General features: G+C 39.0%; 2 protein-coding genes across 3 annotated transcripts; both read right to left on the bottom strand.

Annotated features, from left to right (window-relative positions):
• Positions 1 to 371: 371 nt before the first annotated feature.
• Positions 372 to 12,477, bottom strand: LOC310966488 (FYN-binding protein 1). Of its 2 annotated transcripts, none has more exons than XM_083940229.1 (16): positions 12,397 to 12,477; positions 8,435 to 9,053; positions 7,648 to 7,762; positions 7,240 to 7,295; positions 7,036 to 7,073; positions 6,738 to 6,769; positions 6,099 to 6,231; positions 5,283 to 5,445; positions 3,881 to 4,031; positions 3,641 to 3,657; positions 3,174 to 3,234; positions 2,889 to 2,931; positions 2,453 to 2,615; positions 1,763 to 1,796; positions 1,296 to 1,339; positions 372 to 1,161 (listed from the first exon to the last, which is right to left on the bottom strand). In XM_083940229.1, the coding sequence occupies exons 1-16, from the start codon at positions 12,397 to 12,399 to the stop codon at positions 1,133 to 1,135; spliced, it is 1,701 nt and encodes a 566-aa protein (XP_083796355.1). In that variant the 5' UTR covers positions 12,400 to 12,477; the 3' UTR covers positions 372 to 1,132. The 2 variants fall into 2 exon arrangements, with proteins under 2 accessions (XP_083796355.1, XP_083796356.1); XM_083940230.1 differs by having other exon boundaries at positions 7,648 to 7,759.
• A 1,221-nt stretch (positions 12,478 to 13,698) lies between these two features.
• LOC310945366 (uncharacterized protein) lies at positions 13,699 to 26,065 on the bottom strand (the record flags this gene model as incomplete). The annotated part of the gene is made up of 8 exons (XM_083911446.1): positions 13,699 to 14,108; positions 16,277 to 16,367; positions 16,907 to 16,954; positions 17,069 to 17,155; positions 17,268 to 17,399; positions 20,442 to 20,540; positions 22,661 to 22,791; positions 25,975 to 26,065. The coding sequence occupies 8 exons, from the start codon at positions 26,063 to 26,065 to the stop codon at positions 13,699 to 13,701; spliced, it is 1,089 nt and encodes a 362-aa protein (XP_083767572.1).
• Positions 26,066 to 26,259: the final 194 nt, after the last annotated feature.

Below are 26,259 nucleotides of genomic sequence, written 5' to 3'. Positions count from 1 at the left end.
TAACTATTCATGTGTTCAACTGTTCCTCACTTTTATATTACATCTGGTAAAGGTGAAGCTAATTTTAATTGCTTTATACACTGCTGGGTAGCTTAACTTATAATAATATAATAATGTTTTATTACTTAAGTTATCAAATAATACAAATACATGTAGTGCATGTATTCCCAGATCTGGTAAGTCAGTGGTTGATTGTGTCTTTGTTCTCTTAAATCTTTTTATACTGTGTTCTTATTGTATTCCACTGAAAGAGATGCACTGAAACTTCGCTGTACAATCGCTGAGCAATGACAATAAAACATATCCTATTCCAGGGACTAAGTGTTTCAAAAAAGAGATAAAAGAGTCAACAAAAAAGGGACACAACAACAAAAAATGTATTTCATTTATTTTAAATTATCTCAGACTTTAAGCAATACACAAAGCTACAGTAATAGTGTATTCATTTTCTATTCAAACAGTTTGACTGACAGTGCATTGATGACAATATTGTTATTCTCATCCGTTTTCACCAGGTCCGGCTCACAGGGGGAGCAGAGTAGTCCAGCCGTCCCTCTCCCCAGGCCAGGCGAGATACAGATACATCATTTCTCCAGAATGTTCTGGGTCTTCGGGCGCTCTTGGACGCTCAGGAGGCGTCCTGATCACCACCTCAACTGGCCCCTTTCTATGTGAAGAAGCAGCCGCTCTACTCCAGGCTCCATCTTCAGGGCATGTGTGTGTGTGTGTGTGTGTGTGTGTGTGTGTGTGTGTGTGTGTGTGTGTGTGTGTGTGTGTGTGTGTGTGTGTGGGTGTGTGTGTGTGTGTGTGTGTGTGTGTGTGTGTGTGTGTGTGTGTGTGTGTGTGTGTGTGCGCGTGTGTGTGTGTGTGTGTGTATCCAGACTGATCTCTCTCTTCACTCTATTTTCTGTTTTGTCCCTCAGTTTTATATAGTTTTCTTACAGCTTTAGTTTGAATAGTTTGTTAGTCAGACAGTTATTTTTTGTTCTTTTTCTGGTCAAGTAAAGCACAAATGTGTATCCAGATGGAGAGTTATATTATATTATATTATATAGCTTAAGTTATCAGCTTTAAATTTCATATATATTCTTTCTCTCTCTTACGTGTGAGTGTGTGTTGAGTTTGGCCCGTTTTAATAATCGGTGTCGTTGTCGTAGATGTCTGAAATAGAAAAGAAAAAGACAAGTTAAACAAAGAAATGGGTTTTCATGAAGATTGCAGTGGAAATTATAGATGCACAGTTAACATTATTACAGTTTATGAAGGTAACAGATGAAGATCCAAAGGTAACTCACCAGCACTGCCTGCATAGTCAACATCATCGTAAATGTCTCCTTCCCTGCAAAGGACGAAAGATGTTAAACTGACTCTAGCAAAGTTATTTCTATTGATATTTCTCGACCTAAAACTCATTAACATTAAGTCAAAATTAAGTTTACAACTTTGTTTACTGTAATCACGGCTGAAGACAAAATGCATCATATTAAACTTGGATGAAATGAAAAGTTCTGTACTGTGTTTGGATTCGTAAACATAGAATATGTAATCGTACATCTTTTACGAATTTAATATACACCAAAAAACAACAACAACAAAACTCTATTGATCAATCAACGTCAGAAAGGAGTGGTCATCATACCAGAAATATATTTACAAGAAGGTAAATCGGTCATGAGGTTAGTAAAAAGGTCATTATCTATTATTAGTGTTATGGTATAAAGAGACAACAAGGTGACGAATGAATTGATGAAGATTCACTTACATTGGAAGAAGAAGAGATCTGGACACATAACCATCTGTGAGAGGATAAATAGACCTCATGTAAAACAGTCAAAGTTTTCACTCATTCAGTGAAATATGTCAATATCTACTATGTGGATTGTCACAAAACATTCTGCAAACATTTGTTGTGGATGAACTCTGCAACTTTTCATTTAATGCCAAATGAGTGTGACATTTAAAAGAAAATAAATCTCAACAACTATGGATTTCTTTGATATTTTGTTTGGGGTTGGATTACACACAGTTCATGAGATTTATTATAATTCTAAGGATACCTTGTTTATAATAAACACCATCCCCTGATGGTATTGTGCCATCACCAAATCAACAGTCTAATTTGTCCAATGAAAACAAATGACATTCCAATAAGCATCTGCTGTACTTTGTGTTTACTGCTAAATACGAAATGACAGCATGGTAAACTTTTGGCCATATTGTTTACATCAGCATGTTAGTCATGTCTTTGGGAACATGTTAGCATGCTACTGTTAACATTTAGCTCAAAGCAAGGCTGTACCTTGGGCAAGGCTGTAGTCTTGTTAATCACATAGCCATGACAATAAATATCAACTCTTACTCTTTTTCTAAAGCCAGTCACCTCCACAAACATGTATAGCTTGCTATATCTTAAAATAATACAATCAAAGAGGGATGTGAAGTGTTAGCATACATTTTCCAAAGCGGTTGCAACACAGAGCTTTCTTGCTGTTGGTGAGCTGGATGATGTCCACGACTTCTCCTTGAGTCACATGCAGATCCTTCCCGCCTGGTTTCTTTATGATGCTATTGGGATCCACCATCATGGTGTGCAGCACTCTGAGAGGCCCTTCATACTGCAAAACAACATATGCAGTGATTTATTTGGGTAGCATTATCTGAATTTCAGCAACTAACGGTGCTTTTATTGTCATTATTGTGCAGTGTGTGTGTAGTTCCTCAAGGATCCACTCTAGGCCCCTGTTTTGTTTTTATACATGTTTCCCTTTGGACAAATAATTCAGGAACAAATAATGAACGGTCTAACTATTTCCTTTCACTGCTATGCTGATAACACTCCGCTTTATTTACTGCTAAAACCAAATAATCTGGTGTGAAAAACAATTTACCTTAAATCTTTTTCTTAGCTCCTTCTCCACTTTGGGGTTTGTGCTGGAAAAAAGATCATGATGATTCAGCAGTTATTCACGAAGCATATGAATGCATTTATCAGCAACACATAGTAAACTAATTATGTTTCTCCCCTGTATCTGAACATTAGCTCATGTGGTCTCATCATTTCAGATCTACAGAAATAAAGCTTTACATTACAGATACTGGAGCTGCTCTGAACTGTCAATATCCCACGCTGTAATTTCCTGTTCCCTTTCAGTAAATCAGATGTGAACGGATACCTGATTTCAGGTGGTGGTGGGGGGAAACCCTCATTCAGTGGTTGAACGTCATCATAGTCATCTGAGGGCAAAAAAAGTGAAGTCAAACTAAAACTAAAAGGATCTTGTAATTGTATATTAAGAGTATCTGTTGAAACAATCAACCAATAGCAATTTGAAACATTTAACACTTGTAAGAGAAAATAATAAAAGAAGCAAGCAAAGTTTTTCTATAAAATTATTTCAATTACTGCTTTTATTTTTAGCAATTATTGAATAAGAACAGAATATTTCAAATGTTCAGTAACTGGTTAGTGGTATATACTCTTAAATCCCTATTTAGTGCTTTTAATAAAAGAAAAAAACTGAATTGAACAAAACAAGCTGGTCTTTATGTTGAGCAATGATGAGCTACAAAAAACAATCAGATTTAGCTCGTATCAATCCAATCAGCCAATAATATTTATGCGTGTTGTGTTGTGACTTACCATCATCTTGCAGAATGCTGCAGATTAGAGGAAACAGAACATGTTAGTTCGAAGAAATGTGGGTGAAACTGAAAAAGTAATGCAACCAAACAATTAGGTGAGTTTACAGGTAGAATCACTCATAGACTATCAATGACTTTAAAACCGCTCAGAAAAGTAAATTGAAAGGTACTGAAACCTTTTTCTCACAATAAAACAGGGGGGAAATGAAAAGAGCAGGATTAATATGATCGCATGTACCTGTCGCTGCTATTTGACTCCACATTTAACATCAGTGGGGGGTCTGGAGGTGGTGGAGGCAATGGCAATGTGTCTATTTTTCTGGACTGGAGCAATTTGCGCTTCACTGCCTCGTAGTCTATGTCCACACATGTGTTACTGATGTATCCATCTGCAAGGTAACACAACATCAAGATCATGTACTTTGGATTTATTAGGGTAATTACGAGTGTGAGTCAACACAAAACCCCTCTATGTAAAGAGTGATAGTCAATATAATCACTGGGTCATTTTCATGTTAAATATCTTGACTCTAAGTTCTTATTTAGAAATTAATGGTAAGTTCTTAGATTTAAATCTGTCTTTTTGGAAAATGTTGGATTGACTAGAACCATGCATTCCTGTTTGAATCAATAACATTGACAAAAATAGTTTTTTTATCATGGGATTTGAATACATTTTTTAAATTTTGATCTCTGCTGCTGATAGATTGGCAGAGTATTTATAGTATTAAACTTGAGGTAACCACCACAACACTACTTCCATGCTACACTGCCAGTTGGCTTACTAGAGAAAGAACCAAAATAACCACGTGCTAAAGTGACTTTAAATTAACTTTAAGTGTCTAAATACTTTTCAGTGGAGAAAATGCGACTCTGCTTTGCTTTATGACATTCTACATTCTACATTCTTGTTTTGGGACATCTTGTCCTCTATAATTGCATATTGTCGATTAATTACTAGAAAGGCTAACCAAACACTAGAGGAAGTATGTAATAAGATAGAGACAGAAAGGTTGAGAGAGCTATGGCCACAAAGATATTTTGGTTTCACAGATAGAATTGAGTATCATCTGCATAGCACAATACATCTTTTATAGAAATGTCAGAGCCATAACAGGACCGGCGTTCTTCAAGGAAGCAAGGACCACAGAAAAAGTCTCCAAACAGAAGACCTGAGTTCAAATGGGTCCACATAAGTACAACAGCACATACACACCTTACTTGCTAAATTAAAAACAGGTATCAAAACAGGTGGGTGAAAACTTATAGTTTGATGCCTCCTGCACACACATCTTAAGATAGAAAGATTTTAAGTTGTCTTCATATCAACAGAGATCTCTGCAGTGTCTGTAAGGTTGACGTGACGTCAATTTGCTTTGCCTCACTCGTAGGCTTAACGTTATGGACCCAAACGCCCCCTCGCTCTAACATCTCTCCTTAATTGCATGTATAGGTCCTGTTTGTGCATGTGTGTATTTCGGGCCTGTGTGTGTAACATGTATAATAATAAGAGTGAAAAAATTAAATTTCCCCGTGCGGGATAAATAAAGTAATTCTTCTTCTTCTTCTTCTTCTTAAAGAGATGTTCAAACCAGAAGGTTTCCTATACATGCTTGATAGAAATTTAAAGCGAAACTCACAGTTTTCGTTGAGAGAGCGAGCCAACCATTTCCCTCCTGGGTTATCCTTCACTCGGAGGATCTCCACGCTCTCTCCTTGACGTACACTGAGGTCCAGTTTTCCTCCTCCATGCCAGTCATGCCGGACTCTGGCTGTATGAAGAACCTCTACCTCCCCTTGCAACTACAGAAGGACAGAAATGAATGACGTTGTAGATGGATTTGAAGAACCTCAATGTTTAAGGATGTGGGCTAAGTAACAAATATAAATTTCAAAGACGAACTCTATTGTCGCTAACCTTGATAACTAACTAAATAGATTATATATTTTTTCATCAGTACAATATTCCTACTTTTTGCCGTTCTTGGGCGTCAGTGAAATATCAATTGAAACTACTAAACCTAAATGGCATTCCTGTTTTGTAAGGTGGTGCATTTCCTTAAAAATTCACAGGGGGCCCCTCGAACCAGCATTCATCATCGTTATGTTATAAATGATATGACACGAACAAAAAAAATGCTGAATGTTATAGTTGTCATTAGGTGTTTTAACCGAATCATGCATGTCACATGCAACAGGAGTGGGTGGAGTCAAGTGGGGCCCCCTTAGGGAGGTCAGGTCTACTGCCATTGCAAATATTGTGCATTGTCAATGCTGTAGTTTAAAGTTTGTCAGCTCTCAGGGGCCCCCTACTGGCCTGGGGCCACAAGCAGTTGCCTGCTTTGTCTGCTGGCAAGCGGCACCTCTGTGCATGTCAACTAAATACAAATGATACTATCTGATCTGCTGTCGTAGAATCTGGATTTGGTTTCATGGAGGACAAATGTTGTTGGTACCTGAAAGTTCTTCCTCAGCTCATTTTGTTTTTTCTGACGCTCCATCTGATCTTTCTTCTCCTGCGCCCGTTGTTTCTTTGCTTCCTCTTTGTTTTGCTTGTCTGCATTTAACCGGTTTAGCTCCACCTGGTCCCTATACAGGAACAATTGGAATGAGACTTTTTTCATCACACATCACAGTTTGTTGCAACCACCACCCCCATCCCTTTGTTTCATCAGTATCCTGCTTTAACAGGAAATATGTTTAATCACAGCAACAACTAATGACCATAAACCGTCATTGCACACTTGTTTATTCGTTTAATGTTGCCTCACAGACACATTATGCTCAACTACATAAACACTACACTCCATTAAATGCTGTTTCTGTGTGACTTTAAATCTAAAGGAGCAGAGATAGTTAACCGTTAAGATGCAGTATATTGTGTCATAAACAAAATAACTCTAATTGCAAAAGCCTTTTAGGTAATAATAGTTGCGGTAGTGGTTGTTTCACAAGCAGCTGCTTTCGTAGGTGCAAAAATACCAGTAGAGAGTAGAAACACAATGTCCTGCTTCATGTTCATGCAGCTGCTTTTCTACTTTTAGCCAGTAGAACAAATACAGACACAGTCGTATACAGTTTAATGGTATACTTACTCTTCAATAAACTCATACACTTCATTGTTGTCCTGTAAGAGAAAAGGTTTTATTTGCACTTTTAAATAACAAAGAAAAACATTGATATACTGGAATTATTAGATTAAAGTAGATTGTCGCCCATTATCAGCACATGTTGATGTTTCAGCAATATAAACACGTATAAACTTGAATTTTAGTTTAGGTTCAGGAGAGAGTGCAGCATATTCTCACAAGAGAAACTATCTGGTTTTGAATTCTTAAAAAGGAGGCTTTCTCACTATAAAGTAAGATAACTTTTTCAGTTTTATATGCTTACCCCGTCTATATACTGTGAACTGCTGTCACTCCAGGACTCTGTGAAGTGACACCATACAAAGACATTAACGTTGTGTCTTCCATTTGAAAAAGTGGCACATTCTCTTAATAATAGTACAAGTCACAGCTCTTTAATGACTTAAAATGCGTCAGAGCATAAAGAACAAAAAGAGCGATACATCAATAAACAAGCTGCGGTTGTTACCGTTCTTCTCAAAGCTTGCAATGTCATCATAGAAGTCCTGGTTATCCTCAATGTCCCTGCAATCAATAAACATGTTCATTATTCAGCAGTTGGTTATGTGACATGCATCTGAGATCACTTGATCCCTGCATGCTGCAAACATTTAGAAATTATTCTCCTTTAAGTGCATTACATTTGTATATCTAGCTCGAGATTGTTTCACACTATCTCCTGTCTGCCGTCTCTACATCATCACAACTGTGAGAGAAACAATCATTTTATTTCATTCACATTTCATTCATTTCTCTGTGATGTTATCATTGCTGAGTGTATATTTCATATAGTGAAATAAATGCCATGAATTGAAAACACATTTTTCTGCAGGTGCTTTAATAACAGCAGAATCGTGTGAACTAGTGAAATACTCACATGGTGGCTATTTGGCACGGCAGGCTGTTGGGTTTGTTGGATCGTTGTGGCGGTTCGGGAGGACTGATGCCTGCAGGTATAGACATTTTTCTGCCTGCTGGGCCCGGGGAACCTGCTGGGACGACCAGAGAGAATGTCGTTATACGAAGAAACTCACGATAAATGAGACGGAGAACCAGCAATCGTGTACGCACTTGAATAGACAGTGAACAAACCAATATACTGAAAGTTTCTCCTTTGATTCAATAGGCTAATTTGTTTTATTTAATCAAGATGTTTCATAAAAGGCTCATTCTCCATCAGTAATATTTCATTTGAAATGTATCAATTTAATGGACTAGAAAAACAAGAAATGGTAAAATGTTAAAAAAAACAATATATATATATATATATATATATATATATATATATACACATATCTTATCTAAATATATATATATCTTGTCCAAATTTTAATTTCAATAAAACAATAGAAATAGCTGAAGTACAATGGCAAATCACCTAATCCAATTCTTTGGACATTTTAACAGAGAAAGATGTTACCACCAACATTAATGGTTTTGGTAACACATTTTCTTCTCCTACTCTGACATGTCAAAATGTCTCATAAAGGCATATGAAAAAGACTAAACTAGTTTGTCTTTGTGCTGTATTGACAGAATTAACATCAAGTGTCTGCTTTTCATCTGGTAAGGAGCAAAATGAGCCAGAAAGATGGAAGCATAGAAATTCCAGTGTGCGCCAGGATATTTACAAAACTGCAAGCGATTAAGCCAGAGAGACTCACCATTGATCTTTCTTGGACCAGGAAGGGCAGGTCCTCGGTTGAACCTCAGAAACGGCTCCAGGTTGACATTGGGAGGGCGTTTGGGTTTCAAAGGCAGGGGTCCTTCAGGTGGCAGGGGCCTCCTCAGTGGGATCACCTCCCCTGCACTCCTCTGTCGTGGCTGCTGACGGAGCGGTAGAGGGGTGGAGGTTGGAACTGGTACAGGGGCCTGAGCTGGAGCTGGAGTTGGGGACGGTTTGGTGCCTGGAGGCCTCTGGTGCCTCATCATCATGTTCTGTAGCATCTCCCCCTTCATCTTGACCATGCCCGGATCTGTCGGCTGGAAGGATGCTCTGAGTCCAGCATATGGAGGCGGTCGAGGGAAGGAAACAGGTCTGGAGGGGATGGGGGCTGCCATCGGTTCTGCCCTCGGGATCCTTGCCAGGCCTGGGCTAGCCATCGGAGGAGGAGGAACCGTGGGAGACAGTCTGTGATGCGCCAGAGCTTCCTCTGTCAGTATCAGTTTCCCAAACCCAGGTCGTGGAGATTTTGGGGAGCCGCTGTCTCGACTGCTGGTGTCCGAGGTCCTGGGCTTGTTGTTGAACCTGGCCCTCAGAGCCTTGACATCAACGCTCTCCCCCTGACAACAACACAGGAGCACAAACTTGTCTGCAGCTGCTCTGTTTTTAAGGCAGGAAGTTAGCAACCCCCCCCCCCCCTCACACACACACACACACACACACACACACACACACTCTCAAAAACCCTGCGCTATCTTTACAAAGTGAGAATGCACCGTGCAGCAACACAGTTTCCTGGATGTTTAGATCTTCACAGAGCTGAGAAGTCTCCTCCAACTCTGTGCAGCAGAGACAACCTTTATCAGTGAGATCTGAACATAAAGATATTTAAGGCTGCATTAAATGATTATGAATCTTCTTAGAGATTGTGATAATTATGAAAAATTACTAATAAAACCTTAAAATCTTATTTATGTTACAATTGTTCATGGAAACAATGGTGCAGATGATTCTTCAACTCATCTTCACACTGATCCAATACCACTGCTCTTTTTGTCCAAGTTTAAATTCTATTCACCTCAATGCAATTGGACAGTTTCAATTGAAACACGAGGTCAGATATTGCTGTGGCACTAAAAACGGCACGTGACTTAATAAATATAACAGAAACACAGTTTATAGTGACACTGACAAAGAAACTCAATTGTCCACATCCCAGCCGATACCTGGCACAGCCGATCGCTGCATCTCTAACGAAGGCGCGTCAGTCTAAAATATGCAGTTCAACGTTGTAGCAATGCTTGAAGTGATAAGGGGGTCCCTGACTTTGATGACTCAGACGGTGCTTTGCTCAGGTCTCATGGCAGATTTTTAAAAGGGCAGTTACAACTCTAGAGGGATTTCTTTGCATGTGGAGGTTCTCTGTGTTGCATATTTTATATTTGGTCATTCAGGGTCACAGGGACAATAATGTGCAAAAAAACAAGAGGTGAGCACATTTAAAGGTGGGATATACAGATATTACGACAATGTTTTTTGAGTTCTGTTGTCTTTTCCCGATGTGTTATGTTTGACCACTCCCTGAAATTCTTGTTATTTTTTATGATACGATATTTTCTGAGCACGTGTGAAGCAACAGGTTTGAAATGTACTTTAGTATATACAGTATGCATATCTATATATATAGTATAGTATTTATATGAGTTAGAATTAGCACAACCTTTTACACCTGCAGCAATAAAATGCAATGTACACATTAATGCAAAAACAACATAACACTGACGGAACATTTTACTGCACAATGTCAACTTTTAAGTGCTGTTATATACTTTTACTTAAGTAAGGTTCTGAATGCAGGACTTTTACTTGTAGAGGAGTATTTTCAATTCAAGTCAAGTCGAACAAAACATCTGCTAACTATGACCTCAGTCAAAAAACTAGATAAATATTTGAATGAACACCTCTCTTGACAGTGTCAATGACAACTGAAGGTGTACCTAATAAAGTGGCCAGGTAGTGTACATTTATCCACACAAAATGTGTTGTGTAGGTGAAAGTCGAAACCGAAAGAACATTTGACACGCGTCTCAGTCATTTTAAAAGAATGGAAGTTCCCATTTTTCGGCATCTCTGTGAGGTCATTTGGGGTTTGAATGTTTTTCGTTGTAACCTACACAGATGAACTCACATAAAAGAGGGAAGTGAGTTTGAATAAGGTACTCAGAACAGTTTAAAACGGAGCATCAGTCGTCCACAGGCAGAAATGATATCACTGGTGTTTAACTTCAACAGGCGGCTGAGCAATGGTTAACTCACTCACAAATATCATCAGCAAGTAGGGACAGATGGTGGAAATAAAAGGACATGTTGTTATGAATGAATATGTGTAGTTTTCTGTTGAGTAGACAAAATAAAACAGGATGATGAAGAAATTGCACTATTGTCTGAACACCAAAAGTCGAGCTAAACAGAGGTAAAAGAGCAGGAAGTGCTCACAACCACACACCTCTGTACCTCAGCCAGCATCCTGCACCCGTTACCATAGAAACGCCCCTTCGCTGTCACTCCTGCGCTGCAAGCTCTGCTCGCGGTCGTCTCGCTCAATACGAGGAACAGATAAAGCAGACGAAAACTTTTCTCTCTTCACCACAAAACACACACACAACACACAGACGGGGTCCCACTTTCAGTCAGAGCGCCTGCAGAAGTGTGTGTGTGTGTGTGTGTGTGTGTGTGCATCTACAGTGTGTCCTTTGACACTGACATATTATCGCAGATGTTTTTAAAACGGCGTTGCCACAGATTGTAGCTGTGCAGGTGTGCTGCAGAGAAAACCTGATAACACTGAGAATAAACATTTTATTTACAACATTTTCTGAAATATGGATAAACGCCATTGATGTCTCCTGTTGACCTCCATTAAGACTAAATCAAACATTTATCTTATCAGTTTGTCAGTCACCCGTTAAGCATTTTGAATTGGGGTTCAGATACAGCTTGATTTAATATGTTCAGGTAATACTAGTTTTCTAACGCATAGTGTACCAGCCAGTCTCCGCTGCAGAAAGCAGTGATTCATAATTTATTTAATTGTTTGCCTGCCACATTTACAATAACTAGTCTGGTTTCAATGGAGTCATAAGTCGAAGAATTAGAGTGAAATATTTCCATCCAATGCTTGTTACGGTTGTTATAATACCAGTGCTACATATGAATACAAGAGGCTTCAGCACTCTTTGTCACAGTAGGGGCTAATCTCAGGATACATGCAAGGTAATTTGGCTTTTGAAATATGAGCCCTATGTACCACTTTGAACTGAATTAAGCACTTTCGAGCACATAGAGGATGAATTACCAGTTTAGGAATGTAATTCCATGTATCTTCTGATAGAGGCCACTCCTTTACAGTTTAAAGACGAATATCAACCATCATTGGCATTTTTCTATCCTAAAAAAAGTCTTAAATGCAATTAAAGTGTAGTTTAAGAGAGAGCTAGCAGGATAGAAGAGTAGAAGTAAAGCAGCAGGGAGCATGCTGTGAATCATTAACCACAGATGACTGTGTGACAAAGCTTTCTTTCATCATCAGCAGCATGAACATTTTTATTGTTTAAATCCAACTTCCCCTTCTGCAGTGAAATATGTAATTACTGTTGAAAACAACTGTAGCCGTTAGTGAGATCAAATATTTGTAGAATTTAAAGCGGGTTAAAACTTAAAAGGTTATTCAAAGAGTACTTGGTTACACGGCAGAAGGAAACTGAGGTTTAAGGGAAACAACACAATCTGATGATGGTCCTTCTACAACAGTCAGGTTATTCATAGACGCCTTAATGGTTAGAAGGAAACCAGAATTAAAGTGTGAAAGTAAAGGTGCTGTGAAGGAATCAATCCATTGACAGATATATTAAAAAAAACAATAACCAAACGTTCTAAAAAACATAGTTAATAACAATTTCTTACCATGTTTGCCTTTAGTGGTTTTTAATGATGGATAAAGTGCTCCATGTCCTGATGCTACTGTACAGTCCTGTGTCACTAAACTTACTGCAAATGAGGAAACGCTCTGTGATGCAGTGTGGGCAACACTGTGACTGACACCGTTACAACATGGGCTTAACATCAGAGAAACATTAACAGTCCGTTTGTTTAATTTCTTCTCAAAAAGCCTGCACTGTGCGGAAATTTTAGATGACGCAAAGTTATTTCTTTTGTCTTTCTGGCAACGTGTGTTTAGAGATTTGCTCTCTCCACAAGTTAAGAAAAAGTTAAGAGAGAGAAGCAAAACCGAGACAACATGGCATACTGTAGTCTGAAGAAATACAAAACAAAGTTCTGGTCTATGAGCCTTCTGTATTTTATTCTGCATGCTTATGAAAAAAGACAATTAATATTAATTTCAATTAATTAAAAAGACTGAATTTGATGCAGAAGAGCAAAGTGCAGAAAACCAAATGAAGAAAGGAAAAGTCATTTCAGTTATCAGAACAGAACATGATCAGGTGAAATAAAACATGGTTAGTATCATTGGATGACATCCAATGTTGTGCAAGTTACTGAATTAGTTACAGTGACTTGTGACTGATTATGATTATGACTAATTGAATTACTTTACCAATTACTGCATTTAAAAGTAATTAGTTACAAGGGAAGTGACTCTAACATTAATTTTAAATATCTGCTTCAGCCCTCTTACCAATGCACTACATTAGTGTGAGTGTGTGAAAAGACAACTGTCAAATTGTATCTATGATGTTTCCATTATCACTAATAATGAAAAGTTTGATGGATGTATTTATTGTAGCGTCGAAAGGCCTTCAATCAGGCAACACAAGTCCGTTTTTATACTCTTTTGGAGGAGTAAAATAACATCAGATCATAACGTGGGGAAAAAAAGCCTGCGTTTGTCTTCTCCATGATTGAGACACACTAAACGAGCAACAATTAAACATCAGTCATTTTAATTGCATTATTTAATTTGAAAAAGTAATTAGTTACATTTCTAGTTATCGTTAAGTGGTAGAATTACAAGTTACTTCCAACATCAATAACATCTATGTTAATATTATTTTGTAATTTCATCAACTATCAATTCTCATGAAACAAGACCATAACTGACTGACACGTTCCAGTTTTCTTGAAAAGCAAAATAATTATTTCATTTCTGTATATGTGCAAATAAAATAAAGAAAGAATGTTTAGAAATTAAATAGAAATTAAATCTGCATGGATCTCAATAAGTTGCATTTTCCCTTCAACAGTTCTTCACAGGAGGAGGTTTTGGTCCACAGTGGGGGACACTGTCTGCAGTGGTCCTGCTGCTCCAGTGGGGGCATAGAGGGACTTTAAAGGGCTCGGGTACCCGTTCACAGAAGAAGGTGAGGCGGGTGTGTTTCCTGGTGGAGGGCCGTGAGCCAGAATCTGCGCCCCTGAGGGGGGCGATGCGATGCCTGCTGGTGCCCATGCTGCCAAGCTGCTAGGCACTGTGGGCCACGGTGCTGCAGCTGGACCTGCCCACTGATTTCCCAGAAGACCTTGCTGGCTCCAGGGCATGGTGGTGGGGGAGTATGGGGGAGAGGAGTACGGAGAGCCCCCTACTGGCTGTGTGGGGAACATGGAGAGGATCTGAGAGGTGGAGAGCATCTGAGAGGTGGAGAGCATCGGCTGTGGAGACTCTGGGAGACAGGAAGAAGATAAATGGAAAAAACGATTGATGATTAGTTGATTAACTGTTTCGTCAATCGAAAAATTACAGGAGCACTTCCTGCAGGTACTGTGTCAAGAAATTGTTCCAGCTCACTATGAAATAACTTGTTGTTTTCAGTTGGAACAGATTAAACATACAGTGTTTTAATAAGAGTTAGAGACGCTAAGAGCAGAATATTTAACCTTCAGATAGAGCCAGGCCAGCGGTCTTTACGCTAAGCTAAAGACTGATAATCAAGCTCTGGCTTCATATTTAATGAACAAATATGAGAGTGTTCTTCCATCCAACTCTAGGCAAGAAAACATATTTTTTATACTTCAATCAAGCAGACATTTTTTCCAGTCCTTCAACTTTTCTCTGTTTTGTATCTTATATGTGTTATAATTTGGGGTTTGGACTATTGGTCGGACAATAAGTCATTTAAATGAGACACCTCTGGGATGCTGGGATGCACTTTTTCAGAAAAAGTGCTTTTTCACTATTTTGTGATATTTTATGATTTAACTTAATCATTTCTCAATTAATCTAAAAAAAAATGTACAGATAATGAAAAAAATGTTGCAATTTAGAAAATTTAATTATTTTTCAAAACCTGGATTTCTTGAATGGCAAAGTTTGTCATGAATTTAAAAAAAAAAAAAACAACAACATTTGGATGAAAGTAGGGAGAGTCCAAGCAAGCAGGACATCGATGAGGCTATTTAGCCCTGAATCAGCTCCTCCACAAAGGCTGCGTGCCCAATAAGCTCTTTATGATTTCAGTGTGGGAACTGAGAACGTGATGAGAGACTATTTATTCCATCGTTGATAAACACGACACATCCCTCTGTCTGACTGTATACCATATAAAAATGTGTCTCGTTATCAGATGTACCATGGGAATTATGTCAGTAGATATTAAACATAAACAGGGAGATCGTGGGAAAATACTGTGTACATTAAGGGATAATCAGTGTATTTCTTGTATCTCCAAGTCAAAGGTCAGAGGTCAATAGAAGAGCAGCAGCTGTAAGGAATCAGTGTATTACTACACATTTATTTATTCTATCTTATTTACTGCCTGATCTTTTGAATTGATCTCATTATGTATAATGTACAATATATTAAAGCAGACAAATGTTAATCTACTGCGGACTAAAATATTTTTCATTTAATACTCAATAGAGATTCTTTATTCATGTATTTATCATGGACAGTGCACATTGACCAACATTACTGCAAAGGTTGGGAGGCCTGGTTATTGTTTAGCTAAGTTTTTAAGGTTATGTGTGAAATAAATGAAAATAGTCGCTATGTGAATGGAGTTTTCGGCTCGGCAGTACTTCAGTCATCTAAGCAGTTCAACCACAGATTCAACACCACAGAGTGTGTGTGGGGGTTAATGCTGCGATCTAGTTGAACTCAGATGTTGAAATTTCCCAGTCAGAGAAACCATGCAACACTGACCACTAAATCCAACATGGTGGCGTCTCAGCCGTTAAAGCTGGAGGAATACACTGTTCATTCTCTGTTCTGTCTCTTGCTGTCCATAGTTCATCTGCGGACATGTTGCCACAGTGTTTGTAAGCACAAGATACAGCATCCTTATCAGCTGGTATCGCTAAAAGTGGCTTACCTGGCTAACCCATTAAATATAATGATTCCTCCAACAGCTGGTGTTTTCAAAATGTGTATAATATGTACATATCTCATTTAGGAGGTGTGAATCTGTTTGAGACAGATGTCATACTTGAATTGTGCTGCTTTGAGTGTGCCATTGTATATATCCTTATTTATGTTCTCAATAAAGATGTTATAAAAACACTTTGCAACTGGAACGCGGTCAACTCGACTGAATAATACTACCGGTAACTGAATCAATGAATTAATCTTACGACCGACGGCCTTTTTATGTGTAATATACTTCGTTGGCTGTTTAAAAATCAAGCAAAATTTGAAAGCAAGTAAGAAGAGACCTAAGAAGAAGGAAATGTCCTATTTGTCTCTGATTCAGGTCTCCCTTGTGGCACCTCCACCCAGGCTGCTGCCCCCAACTCGCTCCACACATAAAACGTTTCAGGTCATCGATGGTTAAGGTTCGGGTCATGGGTAAACGCAGCAGGAGAGGCTCAGCACAGGGTCATCTCTTGGACAAACCTGGCTGACTGGTGGAGGAGTTCTGGTTGGGAATCAGTGGCGCCTCCATCTGGGCAGAGAAAACCTCCATCAACTCATTACTGGAAGAGGCCTGCAGACAGAAAACACTAGAGTCTGTATTTGATAACAGAATACATTTACATTTCTCCTTCAAATATATGTGAAGTAACAGTCAGGTGGCAGACTGTTAAGTTCCTCTCATTGAAGAGAACCTCTACACTATTAAGAGTTTATTTTTTACACACTGTCTTATTAACTCTAATTCTGATACTGAAATGTCAATTGTTTTATGCTTCTGTTGTTCCGACTGCAACAGTTTCAGGTCAAATTCTCAAAAACATGTTCAGAGACTGTGTGGTGACGCACAGTGGAGTAAAACGTGTGTTTTGTTGTTTTGACCTGTTTCGAATTTCCTGATGACGAGTCCGGCCGTGGACTGAACACATCCTCCAAAGCTGGTCCCTAATAGTAACATTTGGTACGCACAAAAGTTTTGTATTAACATGCGACCTGCACCATGTTGGAAAAAACAAACAAACCATAAAGAGATGTTTTATGATAAACCACAAAAATAAACAGCAAAGTATTCGGGGGTTGTAAAAACAGATGTTTTTTTATTTGTTAATTTACCTCAGCTGGAGGAGCTGGGCTGTCATTTACAAGCAGTAAGGAATTGGTCTGGAAAAAACAAACAAGACAAACAAAACTGAACACAGTCTTTATGAAAAAAACTAAACACATACACCAAAGAAATCCCCCAACTGATAAAAACTTAGAAAGATTTTCTCTGACTTGCGTCTGGGGCTCTGCAGGTTCCTGCGGCGTCTCCTCGTCCACAATCTGACAAACCTCTCTGATGTCAACGAGGACCGGATCTGCCTGAGGAACACGGATAAAACATCACACTGTACACCAAAGACATTCTCTGCAGGGTGGCAGAACCTAGAGGCCTATATGCAGCATGATGACATGAAGTACTGTGTGTTGTCACCAGGTTGGCCGTCTTGATGTAGAAGAGGCAGTAGGTGTCTTGGTGTTGGTAGACGTAGGCCAGAGCTCTGGGGTCAGACTCATCCTTCGTCAAAGAGCTGATCTTGCTCCTGTCATGGTCATGAAGCACAGCCTGAAAAACAGATCATAAAGAGGATTAGAGAGGTTTTTTTTAATGTTACAAAAAAAACCATAAGTTATGGGGGGAACAGAAAACTACAATTACTGCAAGAAGAAAAAGGGAAATTCAGACATAACCATACAATTGTGCCAGATTCAAGTTGCTTTGTCTGTTTTTTCATCTCAAACTATTTCTGTTTCTCTGTCTTTTGAGGTGGAAAGTTTCTTCTTTGGAGTTTTCTGGATCTTGGTTCCTCACCGTCTTCAAGCTAACAAAGACAAGGACTACATGTATGTATTTCCTTTAAAGGTCCGATAGTATGCTGATTTTCAGGATCATATTGTATTTTGGGTTTTGAGTAGAACATATTTATATATTTTAATGTTCAAAAAACTCTTTCACAGTATCTATTAGTACCCTGACCTGCTTTGTAATCAAAAAGACATGGATATCTCTCTTTTTACAATATGGGACCGTAAATGGCTCCTGCAAAGAAATGGCTCCTGCAAAGAATGTGTTTGCAGGAGCAGGAAATCAATTTGTTGTAATCTAGCGTGTTGGATGTGACAGGATTTTACCGTATTCTTCAGTGCAGGCAAAGGTTTGTGATGTTGTTTTGTTTGGTCTCACCACAACCAGATATTGGACCAAAAGGAGGTGAGGAACTAGAACCAAAACTTGAATCATCTCCAGACACCAACTTCCACATAAAGCGCAGTATCCATTTCACATGGAAAACACTACTTCCTCATTTACTTCACCAACACTTAAAAGTCCCATAATCCAAAATGTGAAATGTCAATGTCTGTCTTTAAAAACATTATAAATCAGGCTGAGGTGCTATATGAATACTGTGAAAGAACATATTCAGGAACTGTGCCTTTAAATGAGCCGTTAGGACTTCTGTACGGGTGTACTTAACAGCTACACTAGGTAGAAAATGCCGCTATCTGCTGTTACACTTATCCCCAACTGCAGTAATGGTGCAGAGATGCAGAGAGCAGATGCAAAAGACAAGGAAACACTGACCAATCAGGTTAGGAGGGAGGCTTAAAGAGACAGGCGCTAAAACAGAGCCTTTCAGACAGAGTGAATACAGATATATATTCAGACAGACAGTGTGAGGAACATAATGTGTTTTTATGAATATTAAAGCATGTAAACATGTTCTAGAAACCCAAAAGTATGAACCTGAAAATGAGCAAAATATGGGACCTTTAAATGAAAATGTAAAAAAATGTATAATGTTTTGGATAAAAACAGAGGATTGGCTTCTAAGAGCGTGCTCACACTGTCCTTTTGGCCGCGGCCAAAACCGGTTTTTCAGCTAAAGTCTAGTACCTTTAAGTAGTGTGAGCGCACCCGCTCCGCGCTCAACTGGGGCCAGCTGGGCCGCCACGGCCCGCTTGAAATAGGTGGGCTTTAGCGGAGCCGTTTGCACATTTACGAGCACGAGCGTGCGCACGTGCACGCGCACGCGCACGAGCCCTACGGCAGTAGCGTTATGTCCGCCTGTTCGGACATGTAAATAGAAGGACGGACCATGCGCGGACATTTAACAACAACAACAATGGCGGTGAAAGGTTCACGTTGGTGTGGTGCGGAGGTGGAGTGTTTACTGCAGATTTGGTCGGATGAAAATATTCAAAAACAGTCGACAAGATGCACAAAAACTCCGAAGTCTATGGAAAGATTTGTAAACAAAGCCACACACGCGATCAATGCGTGTGACGTGTTACGGCTTGAAGGCGTATGGACAGCAAGAAGCATTGGCCGAGGCCCTGGTAGTGTGAGTACAAACGGGGCTGGTGAGGTGGTGAGGTGGGATCATTCACAATATATCTTAGTGGACTAAACTTTACTGGAATCTCCCTTTTATATAAAAATAGGAAACAAACTGCTAAAAAACAGAATTTGATGGTTTGCAAAAAACATTTAAACCCCATATTTAGCTGTAATTAGGACAGAGTCAACATTTTAAATGTGAAAACAGAAAAACGTAATTGATTTTGAAAATCATATATTCATTTAGAATTTGACGCCAGCAAAACTTTTCAAAAGAGTTGGGACAGGCTCGTGTTCACGACTCTGTTGCATCACCTCTTCTTTTAATAAAACTCTGTATGGGTTTGGGAATAAAGGAGACCAGTTGTTACTTGTTTTTTCATTCTGCTCAACAGTTCAGGGTCTCTTTTGTGCACCAAACATTTTCAGTGGGTAACAAGTCTGACAGCAGGCAGATCTGTTTAGCAGTCGGACCCTTTTACTACAGTGCCATGCTGTTGTAACACGTGCAGAATGTGGTTTGGCATTGTGTTGGCAGCATAATTGCTCCAAAACCTTATATATTGTTCAGCATTACACAACCTCACAACTGTGCAGGTTGCCCATGCCATGTGCACTAATGCACCCGTACCATCTCAGATGCTGGCCTTTGAACTGTGCGCTGATAACAGATGGTCCCTCTGCTCTTTAGCCTGGAGGACGCAGCGTCCATGATTCCCAAAAAGAATTTAAAATGTTGACAACTGTCATTGGTGGATTCAGATGAACTGTGTTCACAGAAGATGTTTTTTTAGTGTTCCTGAGCTCATGCAGTGACGTCCACTACAGAATCTGTCTGTTTTTAATGCAGTGACTTCTGAGCGCCTGACAATCACCAACAACCAATATTTGTTTACAGCCTTGTTTCTTGCAAACAGAAATTAAACATGGGGTTTTCAATGTTTCGCAAATCATCACATTGTGTTTCTATTTACATTTTACACAGCGTCCCAAATGTTTTTGAAATGGGATGGTATTGGAGAAAAGTTTCATAGTACCATGTTAGTTGTACATTTGTAACATTTACCTCCCTAAGGAATCATGAAAATTTAACTGGAAAGATAAAAAGGAATTCCAATGTCATCAGGCATTAGTGAAGCTTGATGAAAAAATGGTTATTGTGGTTGCACACAAGAGACTTTTCAAGATTAACCATCAACCTAAGGGAGGCGCTGCAGTTACAGGACAACACAATGAAGAAGGAGAGATTTGGGAGTCAGTGTTACTCACCCCGGTCCTTTCATCCACTATTCTCAGGCCGCTGGAGGAAACTTTCAACCACACTCTCTGCTTGTGTTTCCCCTGTTTCCTTGCTGCTGCCTCAAAACCCTAAGACAAAAAAGTAGCAAAAAGTGTGAGTGTCGTAGGGCAGAGCCGACCATCCAAAAGTGAAATTAATGTTTATATTGATGATGACTTACATCAAAGTCACTATGTGTAGATCTTTTTTTCCTACTGTTCTCGCAAACATTCAGTTACAAAATCCCCCAAATAATGATAGTGTAATTATAGCTTTTAAAATGTCATTGTAACACTGAAGTGTTCTGAAACGTTTTGTTTATTGTCTTTTCTGATGCAATCACAAACCAAAACAGTTGACTATGGCTAAGGGTTTCGGATGACCCTCCAAGAAGTGTTCAGCCCCCGTGGATCATGTCTGTTTTTTTAAATGCTGTTGCATACACTCCCACTGGATCGTGCAAAGTCCTGTGAGACTCGAGGGCCACATGTCAGAAGTGAGCAGGATGTCAGATCCTATCAGAAGCTCGCTTTTTCCACTGCAGGAATTTTCCCACAACTAATTTCCAAGGAACCCAGTTAATTTGCTGTAATTTATAATCCCAAGAGTACCTGTGACCTGTGATTTCAATGAGCCTGAAACTAAGGTGCTCATGAAATGTGATCTCCCTTTTGGAAGTTTCCATGTTTTATTGTCTTAAGGCATTCAATCAAAGTAGATTTAACCCTCGTATGGTCTTCACTTTAGTGACCCTCTGGTATCCCTCAGGTCAAATTGACCCGGGACATATTTGGGGTTTTAAAAACAAGTCTGAAATCAAATTTTACTTCATAAACCCTTAACATATATTTTCTTTATCTCCATTTCAAACAATATAGATAACAAATATGTTTAATAATTGCAATCAGTCTCTACTAGAACACAATTAACAATGGAAGTGAACACAGGACAGAGGGTAAAGAGTGAGAGCAAACAGCTTCTCTGTGCTTAGATCATAATAATGTAACATTATCTGTGTGTGTGGGTCAAACTGACCCGAAGACCATATGAAGGATCTAAATGTGCGGGGAATAGTAGCATGTGTGCTCTATTATTTTGTTTGTAAATGTTTTTCACACAAAATAGGCTAAGGTCATTGAGTTTCAGGCAGAAAAAAAATTATACAGTTTTTCTTCTTGTAAAACTTTGAAATGGGTCAATTTCACCTGAATACCATACAGGGGTTCTCTGGTCCACAGAGAAAGACTCTCTAAAATAGGAGTCAAAACACGTTTCCACAAAGTGATTTAAATGAATAACAAATCTAAAATACAAACTACTTGTTGCATAAGTATTATCTGTTATTCATGCCACTAATAACCGCAAAGGCCCCATTCGACTCCCTGCTGGGGGACCTTTGTTGTCTCTCTCTACACTGAAATGAAGGCAAAAAGCCAAAACAATAGTAAACAAATATCTTAACAACTATATGGGGGGATTAAGACACAATGTTGTATAGATATTGATGTTCCTCAGAAGATGAACCATAAAGACTTTGGTGATTCTGTGCAACGAGGTTGACATTTGGGGGTTTTAGTGAAATATCTCAACAACTTAAGTAAGGAGTGTCCAATCCTGCTCCTGGAGGGCCACTGTCCTGCATGTTTTAGGTTCCTCCCTGCTCTAAAACACCTGATTCTTATGCTCTGCTTGTTATCAAATAGCTGAAACTTGTCACAGATTTGATAATCGTTAGAATCAGGTGTGTTGGAGAGAAACCTAAAAACATGCAGGGCAGTGGCCCTCCAGGAGCAGGTTTGGACACCCCTGACTTAAGCATTGCTTCCGGTTATATTAATATTAAAGCATTTTTTGACTTTGTGATTAATTATTCTTATAATCACTGTATTTAGATACAATTGTCAATATTAAACATAATGCAGTCTTCATTAGTTCAGCACTTGCTGTTGTTTTCATGCCACTGGTGTGACATAGAAGGGCATCTGTCTCCAGAATGATCTCATTCAATATACAGCAGACTTCCGAAAATCACTCATAACACTCACTGACGACACATTTTAATCTAACAGGTCACAACAGATATGTGATGTTTATCTTTAATTTTCTTTCCTGATAAAATTACTGCGGATGTGGAGAACGAGAAGATTTGATGAACCAGATTTGATTAAGGATGCAGAAGGTGCGTTTGCTTAGGCTGTGGACTGACTACCTTTAGCTTCATCATAGAGTCCCAGCACATCTTGTCTCCCTGGGCGTCGGGAACCGGGTCCGTGCCGATGACCTTGGCTTTGTAGCGAACTCCGTCTCCATGGAAACGTGCTGTGGTGTCACTGTGTGCTCCTGGGAAAGATGAAGAAGTGAGACAAGGGGGTGGAACTATGAGTTCAAAACTGTGTGAGAGGAAGGAAATGCTGGTCTGAGTATATTTGTGCTACTTAGTTGTGGTTTAATTATGTTTGTGCGTCATGATCAGATGCGTATTTGTGTTTTAATGTGTTTGCACTTCTGTGTCTTTTACTGTGATGCCTGTGTTTTTACAAAGTGAAGTACACATGTTTTTGTGTGTACATATTTCTGTGTGTTTGTAAATGGATAACCATTACAAGCTCGTTAGTGTTTATATATTCTCAGTGTGTTTTGTGTGTGTGTGTGTGTAGGCAAATTGCTGAGCAAGCGTTTGTCTGATCCGTGGTTAATGTTTTATCTCATTCCCTGCAATGAAAACGATTATGGAAATATCAGTGTGCATTGTTGTTACAAAGGTCGGCTCTTAAACAGCTTCGTTAAAAGAGTTTACTGGGTTTTAGTCACTGTTTAGTTTAATGTTCAGCACAAATACACATCTGCACACCTGACCTGAGCGGGTGAGTGTCAAAAGCCAAATAGCCTCTAAAGTAAACAAAAAACAGTTGCTTTCTTTAGAACACAAGCTGCTAATTAGCTGAACTTATCATTTCGGTCAGCCATTAGAACATATCCCACCCACTTGTTACTGTGTTGGGTGTGCCAGTATTTCTGTGTGTGACAGATGACTGGCAAACAAATCTCTTTCCGGTTATTTGAAGGAGCTCTGGTGAGGACTGACTGAAGAGTTGGCAAAATAAGCTACAATAAAGGCCTGGACACAAGGTATAGTTAAACATTGGCTGCAGTATAGCATTCCTACACTGACACATCACTGCATTGTTTTATGCAGTCAGCAATTTGTTAATCTTTAACAGACTGGTTCATTTTGTTCAGCTGTGACTAATGAACGGCCTCATCCATCTTCTCCTTCAGCACAATGGACAGCGCAATTGATTTATCAATACACAGTTAGACAGCTGATATTTCAGAGCCATGGTCAGGGCCAAAGATTGTAACTTTCAAGTTCAGGCGGACTAGAATAACATATTCAACTTAACAACCCCTCTGCCCCTGCACTCTCTCTCCCCCACCCAAATGGACTATGGTATTATACATTAGACTTAAGGTCACTGATGTTTGCACATTAAAAAAGGTGGTTTCTGCCTCCGAAGAACTTGTTGAAGGCATTTTTATTATATCAGATATATATATGCTTCAAAGCAGTATTGGCCTCTTCCATGAAGTGAGTTTACCTGATAAGCCAGGTTCATTTTGGTTAGTCTCTCTCATTTTCAGTTGATTAGATTCCATAAAGTAAATTTAACTAGTTTCATCAGATTTCAGGAGCTTCATGGGTTTTACAATCCTTGCCCCGTTATTTCATCATCTAAGTATGACCACTGCAGGTTTACTGCTGTTTTTATAGGCACTGCATTGGAATATAGTCTCACACAAAGTGTTCATATTCTCATAAAATCATCATTGCTGATGATAGCTAATGGTTAACATGACTGAGAAGTGTGTATAACGGATTGTGTAAGATTTCTGAAACTTACAGAGCTTTTGTTGCCACACCAGCTGTTCGAAAATGGTAATACATGAAAATGTGTTGGTTTTGGAGCAACACAAACTGTATTTCACACCAAATAAACATTTATCCATTTTGACATGAAGTTGGAAATGTGTTAAAGGATTTTCGAGTAAGAGACTACTGTTTAATTCAGCAGATGACATCAACAGTGATGTCCTCAAACAGCTGGAGCAGCTGGACACCCTCCAGAGGTGCATGAAAGAGGAACAACGAAGAGGAACAAAACAAACTGTCTCTACCTGAAAATGCTCCAGTTTCCCATAAGATATTAACAAACTCACAGTCACAGATCAGGCCAGGGGACACACTGTACTGTACACTGTATGTGTACCGCTTAATTTCAAAATATATTAATCCAAAATCCAATTGTGTGTGTGTTTGTGTGTGTTTGCGTGTAATTTCTTCTGAAACTAAACAAAAACAAATGTTGTGTGATTCACTTTTACAGGGTGAATCTTCTGTTATTAAAAACAATTCAAGGCAATCATTTATATGGATTACGTGTGTACTCCAGTGTACAGTGTTTTAGTAGTGAACTTCCACTAAGTTGGGTGAAAGGTCAAAATCAAAGCAGCGGATGCAGAGACATCTAGATTTTTACTGTGTTCTGACAGAAGAGAAGCAAATTTTAGAGGCAGTGAGATTACGTACAATGGAAAGAGCTGACCTGAACACAAACACAAACACTCAGTTGGTGCTTCCATTGCTAATGCTAACATCTGTAAATTGGCCGGGAAAACAAACGCAGACTGCAGTTCAGTGGTCAAATTTGTTCAAATCTCGAACTGGTTCTGTTTAAAATTCTTGGGAAAGTGGTAATATCTAACAAACCAGCCTCACTTTTCCACCAATATTTAGCAGAACCATTGTAATCAAGGATGAGTCATCAATGGAGGGCATTGCACAACAGAAGTTACCAGGATACTAGTGATTACCTGCAAGCTTCTGTTCTGTTATCATCAAAAAACAAGCACGGACCACTGCACACTCTTGTTTTCTGATGATTTCTAACTTCCTAACTCTCTTTTCTACCTGTACCTGTCGTCACGCTTTGCACTTTAGCTCAAGGAAAACATGATATTTTTTTGGTTCTGAACCATTTTCTTTTTGTTTAAAATGTTCTGTACGGTTCAAAATAAGTTGCGTGAACCAGAACAGAACCTGCTGGTGGAAAAGGGCAGAATGTAACCGTAACATTTTTTATGATATTGTTGAGGTACAAAGCGTTGCTGTTGACAGCAAATAGCTGTTCTGCAACTGTTCTGTCTTTAGAGATGTTGTACATATTGAAGTTATACATTTTTATATGTGTGGATTTGAAATTTGAAAGTATTTTCTCTTTTTAAAGTTTTGACAAAAATAAGGCCACACAAATGTAGAATAAAACGCAGAAAATGATCAATTTTGATTATGTTGTGACTACTAAATTGAAGGAATTGAAAGGGCCTGCCCAGCGAAGAAACGTTAAGGAACTGTAGATTCAAGAGTTTTTTTCAGGTCATAGGTTAAAGCTTCTGTCAAAGGCAAAACTCTGAGCTTAATTTTTCTCTGAGAACCAATCCTGACAGTTAACAGCAGCCGAGCACTCATACCTCGTGCGCTGGAGGAGAGCCAGGTCCTGACAGGAGTTTGGCCCGGCGTATGACAACTTGCAGCTGTTTGCTCCGTCTCCATCATGACGAGGTCTGTTTGGAAATTCAAAGCTGTAGAGCTTCAGGATGCAGTGAGAGCAATGTGGCTGTCACACTTGTTTGCTGCAAATAAGGACGCCACATCAGTTCAACAGCTTGAGAAAAAGACAGCACGATTAATGTAGAGCAAATCAAAAATATCAGACATTTAAAACTGTCAAAGTGCAAAGAAAAGAAACA

Source organism: Echiichthys vipera (genome assembly GCF_963691815.1).
Source record: "Echiichthys vipera genome assembly, chromosome: 3".
In the NCBI taxonomy this organism is placed as follows: Eukaryota; Metazoa; Chordata; class Actinopteri; order Perciformes; family Trachinidae; genus Echiichthys; species Echiichthys vipera.
This window is presented reverse-complemented; position numbering and strand designations above follow the sequence as displayed.